The 15,829-nt window shown below is 43.3% G+C and overlaps 2 protein-coding genes across 3 annotated transcripts in view; one reads left to right on the top strand and one right to left on the bottom strand.

Annotated features, from left to right (window-relative positions):
• The first annotated feature begins 96 nt into the window (after nucleotides 1–96).
• On the top strand, nucleotides 97–6,882 carry Ftsj3 (FtsJ RNA 2'-O-methyltransferase 3). Its single transcript, XM_051179223.1, has 21 exons — nucleotides 97–253; nucleotides 337–433; nucleotides 585–690; nucleotides 1,166–1,212; nucleotides 1,315–1,394; nucleotides 1,944–2,043; nucleotides 2,124–2,318; nucleotides 2,396–2,511; nucleotides 2,605–2,709; nucleotides 2,790–2,890; nucleotides 3,017–3,097; nucleotides 3,182–3,319; nucleotides 3,411–3,546; nucleotides 4,430–4,608; nucleotides 4,750–4,864; nucleotides 4,935–5,188; nucleotides 5,318–5,403; nucleotides 5,492–5,591; nucleotides 5,690–5,873; nucleotides 5,946–6,040; nucleotides 6,120–6,882. Exons 2-21 carry the CDS (start codon nucleotides 367–369, stop codon nucleotides 6,310–6,312), a joined length of 2,478 nt encoding a protein of 825 aa, XP_051035180.1. The 5' UTR covers nucleotides 97–253; nucleotides 337–366; the 3' UTR covers nucleotides 6,313–6,882.
• Ddx42 (DEAD-box helicase 42) overlaps nucleotides 6,566–15,829 on the bottom strand; it is a 37,739-nt gene continuing 28,475 nt past the window's right edge. For both annotated transcript variants that reach the window (XM_051179238.1, XM_051179234.1), the window contains 5 exons: nucleotides 14,182–14,458; nucleotides 13,028–13,254; nucleotides 10,093–10,203; nucleotides 9,004–9,105; nucleotides 6,566–8,262 (listed from right to left, as the gene is read on the bottom strand). In XM_051179238.1, coding sequence (XP_051035195.1) covers nucleotides 7,588–8,262; nucleotides 9,004–9,105; nucleotides 10,093–10,203; nucleotides 13,028–13,254; nucleotides 14,182–14,458 — 1,392 coding nt within the window. In that variant the 3' untranslated portion in view covers nucleotides 6,566–7,587. The remainder of the gene's footprint in view (nucleotides 8,263–9,003; nucleotides 9,106–10,092; nucleotides 10,204–13,027; nucleotides 13,255–14,181; nucleotides 14,459–15,829) is intronic.

Here is a 15,829-nt window from a genome sequence, read left to right as displayed (position 1 = left end):
GGCAGTGAAGAGACACAGAACGTCTGGTTGTTGTTTCCTGGAGTCTATGTCAGTAGTGCTTGAGCGCGGCCTTCCCAGGCTCCTCTTTTAATTTGTAAGACCCGCGGACAGAGACCTTTTGGCCACACTCCAAATGGCTGAAAACCTAAAGCCGGGAACGCAAGCGGAAGCGGAAGTGTGATTGCTGCCTACATGTGCTACTTCCGGTGTTGAAAACCCTGTGGAGCTCGGTGCCGTCTCGTCTCGGTGCTCGGTAAGTGGTTTCTTCGTCCCCTGAGAAATCGAAGCAGAACTCAGTGTTCGGGGAAATGGTCTCAACTCTTTATTTCTCCCCAGAGTGAGTGATAGATAATACCCCATCCCACCATGGGCAAGAAAGGCAAAGTAGGCAAGAGCCGGCGGGACAAGTTCTATCACTTAGCCAAGGAGACTGGTGAGTGGGTTCTAAGTGCCTGAACGACGTGTATCAGTCAGTCCGCGTTTGCTAACAGTTCCTTTTCAGGGGGTGATGGGGCCGTGGGAGTCCTGATGGTAAAGACTTCCGTAGACGCTATTGTTTTATATACTAATTTCCTACGGTCCAGGTTATCGTTCTCGCTCCGCCTTCAAACTGATCCAGCTCAATCGCCGCTTTCAGTTCCTGCAGAAAGCCCGGGCCTTGCTGGACCTCTGTGCTGCGCCTGGAGGATGGTAATATTTGGCAGGAGCTGCTCTTAGTGGCACCTTCCTGCCCTGATTGGTTTAGAGTTGCTTTGGGGGTGGAAATCGGATCCCTACCCATCCTCCTTACAGTAATTACATAACTCATATTAAGTATTTTATAGCACGTTCCTCTCAAATTTTGGAAGTCAGTTTCTTTTTTTCCAGGACTGTGGCTGAACCCAAGGACTTCCTCATGTTAGACAGGCGCATTGCCTGAGTTATATCCCCAATCTGCTTTATTATTTCTTGGGACAGGGACGGCCTTAAACTTTTGATCTTACTGCTTTGCCCTCCTTTGAGCTGGGAATGGAGGCTTGTTCTGGAATTCAAGAAGTTTGCTTTTTGATTGTAGAGAATGTATGAATAAAGACGTTTGGCCAACTACATGTAATAGGTATTCCTAAAAGGGGTGAGACATCACATTGCCAAAGGGAAAGATATTTTAACCTGTTGGTTTTCACAGGCTGCAGGTGGCTGCCAAGTTTATGCCTGTATCCAGTCTTATTGTGGGTGAGTGACTCTCCTGGGCATTTGAGGGGGAGGGTGTGTGAAGTACTAACTTTGTTCTGCATCTCCCTCCACTCCATAATACACTGACCTAACTTCTTCCAGGAGTGGACCTGGTTCCAATCAAGCCTCTTCCCAATGTTGTGACTCTCCAGGAAGATATCACAACAGAGCGCTGTAGGCAGGTAATAAGAATTTCTCCTTCCTGCCCCAGTATGTGCTGACATCATTGTCTCCTAAGAGTGAAACACTTCCCAATTTACCATGGTTTTTAAGCATATGCCCCCAAAAGACCTATGACAATCCTAGTGTACATCTTTACTTGGAATCAAGGTTTTCTTTTTTCCTTGAGACAGGGTCTTGCTGTGTACTTCAAGCTAGCTTATAACTATGTAGCGCAGACTGACGTGGAACAAGGATGGCCTTGATCTTGCAGTCTTTCTGCCTTTGCCTATTAAGTAAACTGGGATTACAGGCATGTGCCACTGTGCCTGGTAGAGATAGTGCTGTGAATTAGTTAGAAAAACAAGAGAATTTCAGTAAAGCTCTTTCCCAGTGAACTTACTCTAAATTTGGTGAAGACAGAAGTGTTGTTTCTTGTATCCCTAGTACCTGGCACAGGATGCTGCCAATGGTGGGCACTAAGTGAATGACCAGACAGAATACTGAACCTGGTGCTCTTTTCTTAGCCCTTCCTTTGTTTTTGTTGCTCTAAACCGTTTACTTTTTACTAGGCCCTGAGGAAGGAGTTGAAGACATGGAAAGTTGATGTCGTACTCAATGATGGGGCTCCTAATGTTGGGGCTAGTTGGGTCCACGATGCTTACTCGCAAGGTACAGGGAATGTGGGGCTTGGTGATGAGGGTAGAGGTGGCATGCCCAGAGGCTGCAGATTCTTACTGTCTGTCCTACAGCTAACCTGACACTGATGGCGCTGCGCTTGGCTTGTGATTTTTTGGCCCGTGGTGGTTGTTTCATCACAAAAGTCTTCCGTTCCCGTGATTACCAGCCCCTGCTGTGGATCTTCCAGCAGCTGTTCCATCGTGTCCAGGCCACGAAGCCCCAAGCCTCTCGCCATGAATCTGCAGAAATCTTTGTAGTCTGCCAAGGTGGGACATCACTACTTCTTCCTCTTGACAGCCTTCTAGTTATGAGAGCATACCTGTGATCTGTCTTGTCATTTTAGGGTTTCTGGCTCCTGATAAGGTTGACAGCAAATTCTTTGACCCTAAGTTTGCCTTTAAGGAGGTTGAAGTTCAGGCTAAAACTGTTACTGAGTTGGTGACAAAGAAGAAGCCAAAGGTGCTTTTGTTGTTTTGAGAAATGGGTCCTGAAACTGGGAAAGCTTGACATCCAAGAAGGGACTGTCTAACTGTTTTTATTCCCCTTCCTAAGGCTGAAGGCTATGCTGAGGGTGACCTTACTCTTTATCACCGAACCTCAGTCACTGACTTTTTGCGAGCTGCCAATCCCGTTGACTTCCTCTCCAAGGCCAGCGAAGTGAGTTCCCAGATTGAGGGTATAAAGGAGTCCCAGAAACATGTCCAGAAAGAAATTTCATTCCTTTTCCCCACAAATAGATCTCAATAGATGATGAAGAGTTGGCACAGCATCCAGCTACAACTGAGGATATAAGAGTATGCTGTCAGGACATCAAAGTACTGGGGCGCAAGGAACTTAGGTACACAGGTGTAGGGGCCAGGGTACATATACATGATGTTGGACTCTGGGAACTTCTGTTTGTGGCAAAAGCCTAAAACCTGTGTGGATTCAAGTGTGGGCTTCAAGAAGAGTGTTTCTTGGGTAGGTCTCTACTGAATTGGAGAACAAAACTTCGGCGGTATGTGGCCAAGAAGCTCAAAGAGCAAGCAAAGGCGCTGGACATCAGGTGTGGAGGGGTAACCAGGGCTGGGTGTGGTAGGGTGTTGGACCAAGTGTCTGAGAAAATAGATTGTTTGAATTGGTGTGCCAGCCTCAGCTCAGAAGAAGAAGGTGAGGAGGATGAATCAATAGCTGAGACAAAGCAGGCTGAGGAGGAGGAAGAGGAGGAGGAGCAGCTAAACCGGACCTTGGCAGAGATGAAAGCTCAAGAAGTGGCAGAACTAAAGAGGTGAGGGGCCTGAGGAAGAATATATGGAGATGGTAAAAGGCCCAGAATTTTTGGAGCCAGGTAGATTAAACCCCTCAAACTATCTGTTCAGGAAGAAAAAGAAATTGCTTCGAGAGCAGAGGAAGCAGCGGGAGCGTGTAGAACTGAAGATGGATCTGCCTGGGGTTTCCATTGCGGACGAGGGGGAGACAGGCATGTTCTCCCTGCGTACCATCCGGGGTCAGCAGGTAAGAGACAGCTGGAGATGTAAGGGAGTCAGTTGATTGGTTTGAGAGCCTAGAGGTGGAGGGGCATTGGATTAAATGTACTGAAAGATAATGGCATTTGGTTGTTGTATTCAGTAATAAAATTAATAAGGGAAATAGTAGAGAAAAAATGAGGGTACCCTGCGACTCAAATGCTAAAAAGAAACATGCCTAATATGAGATGAGGAAGATTTGTATTAGATCAAGAGTTCTATTCACAGTAGATGAAGCTGTAAAGCCTGAGTTACCAACAAAGACTGGATTCCTCCATAGGGCACAATCATCTTCACCTCACTGTGTCAGTGATCACCTTGCATTGGGCTGTTGGACGATGCTTCTGTCAAATACTGAAGAACATGTCTTTCATAGTTAAAGCAATGTGCCATGCAAAATGAGCTTTTGTAGTAAACTAGCCTAGTCACCTTTATAACACAGGAGGCAAGAACAAGCACTTGAGTTATGTAACTACAATCATGTACATTTCCTTAGTTTGATTTGTTAAATCATTTTCTTAAGTATGATCCCCAGGATTTTGTGATAATACTCAAATAGCAGCTGTGTCCACCTTGAGTAGGTTTTTAGTACTTGAAAGCAATCAGTTTTGTTTGATTCATGCTATCTGGTGCTTTTTTACTTAGGATCAAATTGTAGAGATCTGAATTAAGGTATTTCAAGTGGCTTCTGGGTTATTTTTAAACTAGTCAGTATGTAGCCCTGGACCTAGATTCAGACATTTAGGCTGGCTATTTTCCTATGTCACAGCTGCTGTGTAGGCCTTAAGGTTTGTGAATGTTCTTTCTTACTGATGTTGCTGAGGATGCATTGTTGCCTTTAAGTACTTCAGTGTATTCATGTTGGACTTCAGTTGCTAGATAAAGTAACACAAGGAGACATGAATGCTGCAGACACATTCCTGTCTGATCTGCCAGAGGATGACATCTATGTGTCGGATGCTGAGGATGATGATACTTCTCTGGAAAGTGACCTGGATCCAGAAGACCTGGCCGGAGTCAGGACACATTCCACTGTGAACGACAGGAAGTGGTAAGGGCTGTGTGTGAAAGGAAGTGCTGTCACTTTCAGCTTGATTCCCAAGACAGAATTGTGTGGGCATAGACAGCAAGGCCTCTGGGTGTTGGTGTGTGTTTGTCACTTGAGTTTCACCTCTTTCTTTTGGGTCTACAGCTTGCGGTTTGCTCAAGCAGATGACACTATAGAGGAGGGAGAGAATCCATTGCTGGTGCCCCTGGAAGAGAAGGCAGTGCTGCAGGAAGAGCAAGCCAACCTGTGGTTCTCCAAGGTAGAGCCAGGGGGACTGGTGGGGCACAGGCATCCCTGGGAGAAGGGTTGCTGAGGTTTTGCCATCACAGGACGGCTTCAGTGGACTTGAGGACGATGCTGATGAGGCCCTGGAGATCAGTCAGGCACAGCTGCTGCACAAGAGTCGTCGGAAGGAGCCATCTCCACCACCTTCTAGTCCGAAGACTGAAAAGAAACCTCCCCTGTGCCAGAATGAGGTCCCTAAGGAGACAGAGGCTGTGTCAGGGACAAAAGCTGTTACTGACCCTGGAGGGGAGGACAAGGTCAGCAGCTCAGACAGTGACAGTAGTGAAGATGAAGAAAGGTGAGGGGGCACACTGATGGGTTTCTGTGTCATTTCGATAGGTGGTTTTAAATGGAGAGTAAGGTAGAGGCAAGGTGGATTTTCACCATGGAGGGGGGAGAATAAACACCGCTGTGCCTTCTTCCACAGTTGGAAAGCATCCCGTGGTACCAAGCGAAGCCGTGGTTCTAAGGCAGATGATGATGGGTTTGAGGTAGTGCCTATTGAGGACCCAGGTAAGTATGTACACAGCAGTGGAGAGAGAAACCAGAGCAAGTTTCAGTGATGAGAATCAGGCTTTGACTTTTGTCTTTCCCTTTCCAGTTAAACATCGAATTCTGGATCCTGAAGGCCTTGCTCTAGGTGCTGTTATCGCCTCTTCCAAAAAGGCAAAGAGAGACCTTATAGATAACTCATTTAACAGGTAAGGGCCAGAACATCCTGAAGTTCCATCGGCTAGGGGAAGGTTTTTTTCCTTAGGAAGTAACAGGCGATTGCTGGCCTGGTATCCTCTCTACTCAGGTACGCATTTAATGAAGATGAAGGGGAGCTTCCAGAGTGGTTTGTGCAGGAAGAGAAGCAGCACCGGATACGCCAGCTGCCCATTGACAAAAAAGAAGTGGAACATTACCGAAAACGCTGGCGGGAAATAAACGCACGGCCCATCAAGAAAGTAGCTGAGGCCAAGGCCAGAAAGAAACGGAGGGTAAGTAGCTGAGGTTGCCTGAGGTTAGGAGTTGCTGGGTAAAGACGTCATCTAACTGAGGCTCCCTCCCAGATGCTGAAGAAGCTGGAGCAGACCAAAAAGAAGGCAGAAGCTGTGGTGAACACTGTGGATATCTCAGAACGAGAAAAGGTGGCACAACTGCGAAGGTAATTTGGCAAAGGACAGAGACAGACAGCAGGTAAGAGTTCTGGAGAGCAGACCATAACCTGTGTCTTTCTTTTACAGTCTCTACAAGAAGGCTGGACTTGGCAAGGAGAAACGCCAGGTCACCTATGTTGTAGCCAAAAAAGGTGTAGGCCGTAAGGTCCGGCGGCCAGCAGGAGTCAAAGGTCAGTTCAAGGTAGTGGACTCAAGGATGAAGAAGGACCAGAGAGCACAACAACGGAAGGAACAGAAGAAAAAGCACAAGCGGAAGTGAGCAGACTGAAGACTAGAAAGATAGTTCACCAGTGGCTTTGGCACCTGCTGTTGCCCACAGGGTTAGGGGGAGCTGTCATGTATCTACAGTCCACAATGGATGCCTCTTACATGAAGAACTCGGGATGGAAATAAATCTTTTTTTTAAGCCATAAGGGAAAATTCGGCGTTAATGGCCTTTGTATAGATTATTAAACATTAGTCCTCTCCCGCCCTTTTCCATTATTTGAATAAAATGAAGATAATAGAAGAGATAACTTTTCTGATAGTTTAATAAGCAAGCACTTCCCCACATTTCACATCATGGGCTGTACTGTTCCAAGCCATAATTTAATATGTAGCAACTATTGTATGGTAGAAACGACAGCCCTCAGGTCCCAGTAGTAAAACATTTACTAACGAGCAAGCAGAGAGGAATGCACATCTTAAAGAAACCTTCACAAAAATCACAAAATTCAAAGTTTGTATATTTCGTTTCCTTTTATAAACAAGATAGAACAAAATCATCAGAATCATTTCAGAAGACTTTTCTACTATTGGGGCAAGTTAAAAAAAAAAAAAAAAGATAGAAGACACTGTCAAAGCTGGGGTTGGTTTTCAATGGTAAATTTAGCAGTGCCCCAGGCCTGGATGATACTGGAATTCTTCAGTCCTAGTTGGCTAAGATCTCCAAGCCTGAGTTTGGAAGGGTACCCTTCCTCCACATCTCAGGGTTAGAAACAAAGCTTTCTGGGGAACCTGACTATCAGGTACCTCCCCTGCAAATGCCTGAAAGCACCACACTGCTTCCCAAGCAGCCCTAACAGATAGAAGGTTGGGTTTACAGAAGCCAACTCAAACAAAAAAAAACACACACACACAAAAACAAAACACCCAAAGATAACAGGACTGCCTGGCCACAGCTAAGAAAAAAAGTCCAATTTATAGATGTTTATAAGGTGACCTTTTAGTATAAAATATAAGCTATTATAAACCTAGAGTGAGTTTTGTGCCCTATAAGACCCTTTCTCCCTAAGTATCTTCCACTTACCCTCATAACTCACCCAGAACAAACAAAAGCTTCCCAGCTCTGCTTTCCAGGACCAATGTAGGTTCCCAAGAAAACAGCTGAATGAACACCAGATGAAGGTACAATGTCTCCATGCTCCAGTTTTCCACCAAGGGCAGGGGGTCTGTACATCTTGGACCCCAACCCAGCCCTGAGACACCTAGTTACCAAAACCTTTCTAAAAATAAAATTAAAGACAACGGATTCACACTGATTTTCACATACCCTCTAACTGTCCCATCGACTTTTCTTACGTTTGGGTGGCTCTGGGACAGCAAAACCATCAGGTGTCTTATCTGACTTGCTGTCCACTTTGTCTATCTTGTTGCTGTCCACCTTGGGGTCCATCCTGTTTTCACGATTAAAGCCTTCTTTCCTGCTTTCTCCATTCCTACCATCATTTGCACCCCGGCTTTCTCCATGTCTGCCAGCACTTCCTCCATGCCTGTTCTCTCCATGTCGGTGGCCATCAGTATGACGGCTGCTGCTTTCTGGGTAACGGTATCCATCTCCATGTCGACCACCATCTCCATGTCGATTGCCACTATCACCATGACTGTGGCGGCCACCACCCCTGTTCTCAGTGTATCTCTCTCTCTTCCCATTGCCACCTCCAATCCCTTCACGGATGTTACTCCCTGAAGCTGTGTTATTGATTCCTTGGGTTCCAACAGAAGGGTAGGTCACCGGAGCACTGCTGATATTCCCAGAAGTGCTGAAGCCTGGAATGTTCTTGGCAGCACTGCTGATGGGGCTGTCTGGGCTAGTATGGCCCTGCTGTGTTGAATTCGTTGGAACAGAATTTAAGCTTCCTGCACTAGTCCATCCACTTGCCCCAGCAGAAGAAGTTCCAGCCTTCTGGTTACTTAAACTGGCTGCAACAAAGTGACTCTTGTACTGGGACTGAAAGAGAGAGAGACATCAGGAGTAAGTGCAACAACAAACTTGAGGAGACAGCTAGGTTTGACAATAATAAAGTATTTAAAAACTACTTGCATATCCAGGCAGGATACTGTTAAATTTCTATGTGAAGGAAGGTCTCCGACTCTGCCAGGATTTACTGTTAAAAGCCTTTTAAAAAAACATTTATTTTTATGCATTGTAAGTGTATATTTGTCTGTGTATATTTATTTCCCCCCATCCAAAACAGGTTTTCTAGGTGTAGTCTGAGCTTTCCTGGTGCTTGCTCTCAAACTTGAGACCCACCTGCTTTTGCTTCTTGTGGGCTTGAATTAAAGGCATGTGTGCATACCATTAACATTAGTCCCAGCACTTGGGAGGCAGAGGCAGGGGGATATCTGTGAGTTTGAGGCCAGCCTGGTCTTCAGAGATTCCAGGACAGGCTCCAAAGCAATACAGAGAAACCCTGTCTTGAAGAAAAGAAAAACAAAAAACAAACAACCCCCCCCCACCAAACAAAAACAGGCACGTGTCACCACTGCTTGGCTTGTATACACATATTTATGTGTGCCACATGCATGTCTGGTGCCTGTTCAGGCCAGAAGAAGTGTCAGTGGAACAGAAATAAAGATGGCTCTAAGCTGCCATGTGGATGCTGAGAAATCCAGATGCTCTGTGCTCTTAACCACTGAACCACTTCTCCAGCCCTGTTGAAAGCTTTTGAAATGAAGTCTTATTTCAGACCTGAAAAGCTGCTTTCATTGCTGTGAGCCTATCTCCCATGGCTCCTGTGGAGGGCTTGTAGGCTTCATAATTGCTCATTACATTGTTGTTATTTCCTCGGTCCTAAAAAAAAAAAAAACAAAAACAAAAACATAATCATGAGGATGAGAAGTGGATAGAAAAGCAATAGCCACAGACAGGCTTATTACATTCAAACTCTGGGTCCAGGGCTGCAGCAGGTGCTGGGTATTTTAAAACAGCTGGGCGTTGGTGGCATACACCTTAGTCCCAGCACTTGGGAGGCAGAGGCCAGCCTGGTCTCCAAAGCAAGTTCCAGGACAGGCTCCAAAGCCACAGGGAAACCCTGTCTTGAAAACCAAAAAAAAGTTACTTCCTTTGTGAGGAAAGGTATTATAAGGAAGAGGGATTTAAAAATGCTTGTGTCTCTCAAACCAGTAAATTTATTTCTGGAAACCAACTCCAATGATCAGAATGCTATTAAATTATACCGACAGTATGATTGAATATTACATTAACATTCTATTAAGTACAAATGCTAACGATGAAAAGGCCAGTAATATAATACAATCTGGCTTCACAGGACCTGAAGTAACACCAATAAAGATATGAATCAATTTCAACACTTGGCTGGTTACAACTTTAAATTTCATTAGATGCAATCACTTACATTGGTTAAGACTGAAATAGTATTTAGAGTGGCCCTGGCAGATACAAAGTGCTCAATAATTATCAGCAACCATTATTACTTCTACAATCAACATTTCTGTAATATGGGGAATACTGTTTATCAATGATGCCAAGTCAACACTAATGCGCCATGAATGTATACTGGCAGAAATTCAAATGTATACTGGAATTCCAATTTGAGATTCACAAAAGCAAGAATAATGCTGAGCAAATAAGCCAGGCAAACATACATGCTTCTTCCACAGCAAGTTTCATGATAAGAAAAAGCATTTCAAGGACTCATATCAGTTGATTATTAAATACACATGCCCTGGGAGACAAGGTTTTGGAAGGTACATCAAAATATCACTGTCCTTTAAGATATAGGACCTATCTCAGAGTATTGCTGTAGTATGAACTCACCGAATTCTCAGAGCCTAGCCCAGGCCGCTCTCTATAGCCTAAGCCTCCTCCACCAATGTTCAGCTTTTTGCCTTTCCCTCCCTTGAAGCGGGATTTCCGAAACCAGGCATTCTGCAATGAACACAATTCAAGGTTAAGTCCACAAAGGGAGAAAGGACCAAAGAAAAGAGGACTAGGTCAAAAAAGAAAACAAAACCTCCAAACCACAAAACCAGAACAAAGCAAACAGATGAGGTAGGTAAGAACTTTCCTGCTTTGGCCTTGGTGAATTTCTGAACCTTCTGCGACCACTTCTATGCACTAGGATCTCAAGCATCTGCCACCATGTACAGTTGAATCTAAGGTTTCCAGGCAAATACTGTACCAATGAGCCACATTTTGGTAGCTCAATGCAGCAAATTTATCAGGTTGCTTAGACACTTAGCTAAGGTTTCCTTTACTGCTCTTTCTTTCAGAGCCTCCAGGAAAGTGGCTAAGTAAACCTAAAATGTAACAAAGTTACTCTGGCTATTTCTAACCTTAAGAGAGGAAAATGAACTAATATTTTATTAAAAAAAAAAAAAAAAAAAAAAAAAAGCTGGGTAGTGGTGGTGCATGCTTTTAATCCCAGCACGTGAAGACAGAGGCAGGCAGATCCCTGAGTTCAAGGCCAGCCTAGTCTGCGGAGTTCCAAGAAAGCCAGAGTACACAGAGAAACCCTGCCTTGAAAAACAGAAAACAAAAACCAAATTATTTATTTTTATTAGTGTGTGTGAGAGTTTATATTTAACAAGTGCATGGACGTGTCTACAGAGGCCAGAGGGCACTGAATCCCTGAGATGGAAGTTACAAGTGTTGTGAAACACTTGGTGTGGATACTGGGAACTGAACCAGGGTCTTCCGAAAGAGTAGTAAGTATTCTTAACTATGGGAGCAATCTCTCTAGTCCTACCTTTCATTTCTTTCTTTCTTTCTTTCTTTTTTTTAAAGATTTATTTATTTATGATATATGCAGTGTTCTTCTGCCTGCATGTGTGCCTACAGGTCAGAAGAGGGGACCAGATTTCATTACAGGTGATTGTGAGCCACCATGTGGCTGCTGGGAATTGAACTCAGGACCTTTGGAAGAGCAGGCAGTGCTCTTAAGTGCTGAGCGATCTCTCTGGTCCTACCTTTCATTTCTTAACCCATCTATAAATACCAATGAACATAAGCTTACAAAGTTAGGAGCAAAAGCTTTATAAAGAATGAATACATTTGGAAATGAAGGAAAAAGGGCTAGTTGAAATGAGGATTATTGTAAGACTTTAGGGGCAGCTTATAACTGTCTGTGACTCCAAGATCTGACACACTCATACAGATATACATGCAGGCAAAACAGCAATGCACATAAAATAAAAATAAAGTTAAAAAAGAACTGACTTTAGGTTGGGTGGTGGTGGTGCACGCATTTAATTCCAGAACTTGGGAGGCAGAGGTAGGCGGATCTCTGTGAGTTTGAGGCCAGCCTAGTCTACAGAGAGTGCCAGGAGAGGCTCCAAAGCTACACAGAGAAACCCTGCCTCAAAAAAAGAACAACAATAACAAAAAGTAAAAATAAGTAAGTAAATAAATAAGAACAAGTTGTGGGATAGCCACAGTTGTTACACAGAAAACCATGTCTCAAAACAAAAAACTCACAAACCAAAACAAACAAAAAAAAAAAAACAAAAACAAAACAAAACAAAAAAAAAAAACCACAAACAACTTTAGCCAGGCACTTGGAAGGCATAGGCAGGTGGATGGATATGTCAGTTCAAAGCCTGGTGTACAAGGACAACCAGGGTCACAGAGTGAGACTTTGGCTCAAAACAACAAATAGGTAGAACACAAACATCAGTGTTAAAGCTTCATCTGAGAATTATATACTACTTGTATCCTTAGTTTTGCTCTCCATTGAGGAAATGGAAAAAAAGTGTTATCTCCCCCTCTCTTCGGCACTAAGGTTACAAACAAAGGCATTCCCAATAATCCAGCTATGCTACACACAGGTTAAAACAGTCAAGTGGGAGCTGGAGAGATGGCTCAGAGGTTAAGAGCCCTGATTGCTCTTCCAGGGTTCCTGAGTTCAATTCCCAGAAACCACATGTTGGCTCACAACCATCTATAGTGAGATCTGATGCCCCCTTCTGGCATGCAGGCACACATGCAGAACACTGTATGCATAATAATTAAATATTGAAACAAACAAACAAACAAACAAACAAACACCAAAAAACCCAACAACAACAAACCAGTCAAGTGGACTGGCCTTAGTCAAACAAGATCCTGAATTTAATCTCTAGCACCACATTAAAAACAAAAGTGAACTTTCTTGAATGCACTTGCAATTTGAGAACTGCATGGGATAAGTGATTCAGGTGTAATTTGACAGAGTATCAGGAAGTAGGCAATTATTATGGCCAGAGATATGAAATGTTAATATGTAAGAATACTTAAGGCCCATTTTAATAGAGGTAGAGGATATAATTCAGTAGAACACTTGCTTAGCATGTCCCAAAACAACAGGATTCAATCTCTAGTAGCAAAAACACACAAACAATATAAACATCATAAAACTGTTTCCTTAATAAACAACCTGACCATCTATTTTTAGCCCTCAAAAAAGACGACACTTGAGAGAATGGAACAGAGAGAATAGTGGGCATCTTCTGAGATTAAACTTATGCACAGAAGTGTTGTATGGAGTAAGGAAAAACAACAGATTTTAGCCCAAAGAAAGGACTAGCATTTTAACAGAAAGTGTAGAAAGAACATACACAGGAATCCGAATACGCCATGGTACCAGGTTTACACATTAACCACATTCCTTCCTGCCTACTTTATTTTCAAGCTCCTATGTATCTTCCTCACTTGCCTGATGAACTTTCTTACTCAGTTGTATAATCTCTGTCAATTTCAAGGGCCCAACCCTCACCTGCATTGCCAGGTCTAACAGTTCCTTGGAAACATGTTGGTTGGCTCCTTCCAGGTTCCGGACAAGGTCACCAGCAAAATTACTGTCCTTTGGGGTTAGTAAGGTATAGGCCACACCCTTTTCCCCAGCTCTTCCTGTTCGGCCAATCCTGTGAGTATGGGTATCAATGTCTCGTGCTACATCATAGTTAATGACTGTCTTAATTGAAGGAATGTCCAGACCACGGGCTGAAATAAACGAAATAAAAAGTATTCAGATTCTTCTACTTTTCAGCTATTTAAAAGAAAATCAAAGTAACCAGAAATGCTAGTTATAAGAACGTGTATTTCCTTATCCAGACAGGCTCATAGGTATGAAACCAAAAATAAAAAGTAGTTCAGTTCACTCTATTGGGAGTAATATGAATATGTATGTATGTAAAAATAGAGAAGATAATTTTACTGGAATCACATCCTAATCCCAATACTTGGAAGATGTAGACAAGAGTTCAATATAGCCTGGATGATACATAAGAACTTATCTCAAAAAAAAAAAAAAAAAAATTTATACAAGTTAGTCCTCTAGGGATTCAGTTTGTAGTGCATTTTCATTCAGTATCCACAAACTCTGTGTGTGTTGTTTATGCACATACATAACACAGCATTTGTAGAAGGCAAAGAAAACTTACAGGAGTCAGCTCATTGGCAAGTACCCAATGAACCTCCTTGTAGGTCCTAAGTTTTTGTTTTTGTTTCTGTGTAGTTCTGACTGTCTTGGAAGTTGCTCTGTAGACCAGGCTGGACTTGAACTCAAGAGAGATCCTCCAGCCTCTGACTCCCTAGTGCTGGGATTAAAGGTATGGGCCACCACTGCCCAGTTAAAATACTTGTTTTTAAGGGTAGCTGTAAACTCAGCAGAATGAAGCCAAAAGATGAACTAATGTAAGATAAGCACTGTAGTAGATATGAGGGTATGAATGTCTTCCCCCAAGCATTCTCTAGCTGCAAGGGTACTTTGACAAAAGAGAACACTAAATGAAAGTGGTCAGAGCTGTTGCTCCATATAGGATACAGTGGGTATTCCATCAGTCTGACCAGATACAACAGGTCTTGTAACAGGGTAGAGTGACATTCATATAATAAAGACTAAGGTTATGGTGAAATCCATACTCTTACCTGCAACGTCAGTGGCCACCAGGACAGGGATGTCTTTTTTCTTAAAATCTGAAATGACCTTGTTTCTTTCACTTTGGTCCATGTCCCCGTGAAGCAGACCAAGGTTATGACCCTCCTGCTTAAGGTTATTGGCTAGTTCTTCAGCATTGGCTTTTTTAGTAACAAACAGGAGGACACTCCCTGAAGAAGTAAACTCCACCAGACGCCGGGTAAGCCAGTTCCATTTACTAGGCCCAGAATGAAGTATCTCCACAATCTGTGTCACATCTTCATTTGCCTGAGAGGAAATAAAATAAGCAGCAACTGTGACAATGGTGCCACAGGGGGTTTCATAGTCTGGGTATTATATTTTCTATCTGCATGGGAATAGCCCTGGATAGTCCCTGATACCTTTGAGTTATTCTTTAGTATGTTAACTATAGCTTAAAACTTACTATTTTCTCAAAGCACATTGCCCACCAACTTCCCCTGGTATGTTTCACATCTAATTTGTAGGCCCCAAAAATCTGTAATGATTTTTATATGCCTATTCCTATCATTCCCAGAAGAGTAAACTGCCTTTTGTTGTTGTTGTTGTTTTTTTTTTTTTCAAGATAGGATTTCTCTGTAGCTTTGGAGCTGTCTTTGAACTCACAGAGATCTGCCTGCCTCTGCCTCCTGAGGGCTGGGATTAAAGGCGTACACCACCACCACCTGGCTGAGTAAACCAATTCTGGAAGGTCCTATCCACTCACTGCCACAAGCACAACTTATGTAAGCACATTAAGAAATGAGACCCTGACATATTAAGGTGCTTAGTATTCAAAAACTCTAACAATAATCATGAGAAGGAACAGACATAGCTGACTAATAATTATGTATTTCAGTAGAGAAGATCTTAGTTTCCAACACAAAGAAATGATAACCATTTAAGATGTAGGATGTACTAATCATACATTACATAAATATACTTAAATACCACTGTTTCCCATAAATAATTATAGTTATGTGTCAAAAAGCTATACTGTAATTTTTTTTTTTTTTTTTTTTTGGTCAGCTTGATACAAGCTAGTTATGAGTTATGAAGCTGGGTGTTGGTGGTGCACGCCTTTAATCCCAGCACTTAGGAGGAGGAGGCAGAGGCAGGTGGACCTCTGTGAGTTTGAGTCCAGCCTGGTCTACAGAGATAATTCCAGGACAGGCTCCAAAAGCAATACAGAGAAACCCTGTCTCGAAAAACAAACCAACCAACCAACCAAACAGACAAAAAAAACCAAGCTAGTTACGTGGGAAGAGGACCCTCAATTGAGAAAATTCCTATAGGCAAATTTATAGGGAATTTTCTTGACTGCTAATTGATTCATAGAGGGCCCAGCCGACTGGGGGCAGTGCCACCCCTGGGCATGTGGTCCTCTGTTACATAAGAAAATATGCTGGGGATGAGAGGTTTAGAGCAGTAGCTGCTCTTCTAGAGGACCATGGGTCAATTTCCAGCACCCACATGGCAGCTCGCAACTGTAACTTCAGTTCCAAGGAATAACACTCACACAGACAGGCAAAAACCAATGCACATTAAAAAAATAAAGAGAAGCAGGCTGAGAAAGCCATGCGCAGTGTTGTTCCGTGGCCTCAGCACTTGGGAGGCAGAGGCAACCAGATCTCTGAGTTC

The sequence above is a fragment of the Phodopus roborovskii genome, unplaced genomic scaffold (genome assembly GCF_943737965.1).
Source record: "Phodopus roborovskii unplaced genomic scaffold, PHOROB, whole genome shotgun sequence".
Taxonomy (NCBI): domain Eukaryota; kingdom Metazoa; phylum Chordata; class Mammalia; order Rodentia; family Cricetidae; genus Phodopus; species Phodopus roborovskii.
This window is presented reverse-complemented; position numbering and strand designations above follow the sequence as displayed.

Coding starts and splice junctions, on each gene's coding strand:
- Ftsj3 (XM_051179223.1), top strand. CDS start 367: ATGGGCAAGAAAGGCAAAGTAGGCAAGAGCCGGCGGGACAAGTTCTAT. Junction 4,609..4,749: donor ACTGTGAACGACAGGAAGTG/GTAAGGGCTGTG, acceptor TTGGGTCTACAG/CTTGCGGTTTGCTCAAGCAG. Junction 5,592..5,689: donor ATAGATAACTCATTTAACAG/GTAAGGGCCAGA, acceptor CTCTCTACTCAG/GTACGCATTTAATGAAGATG.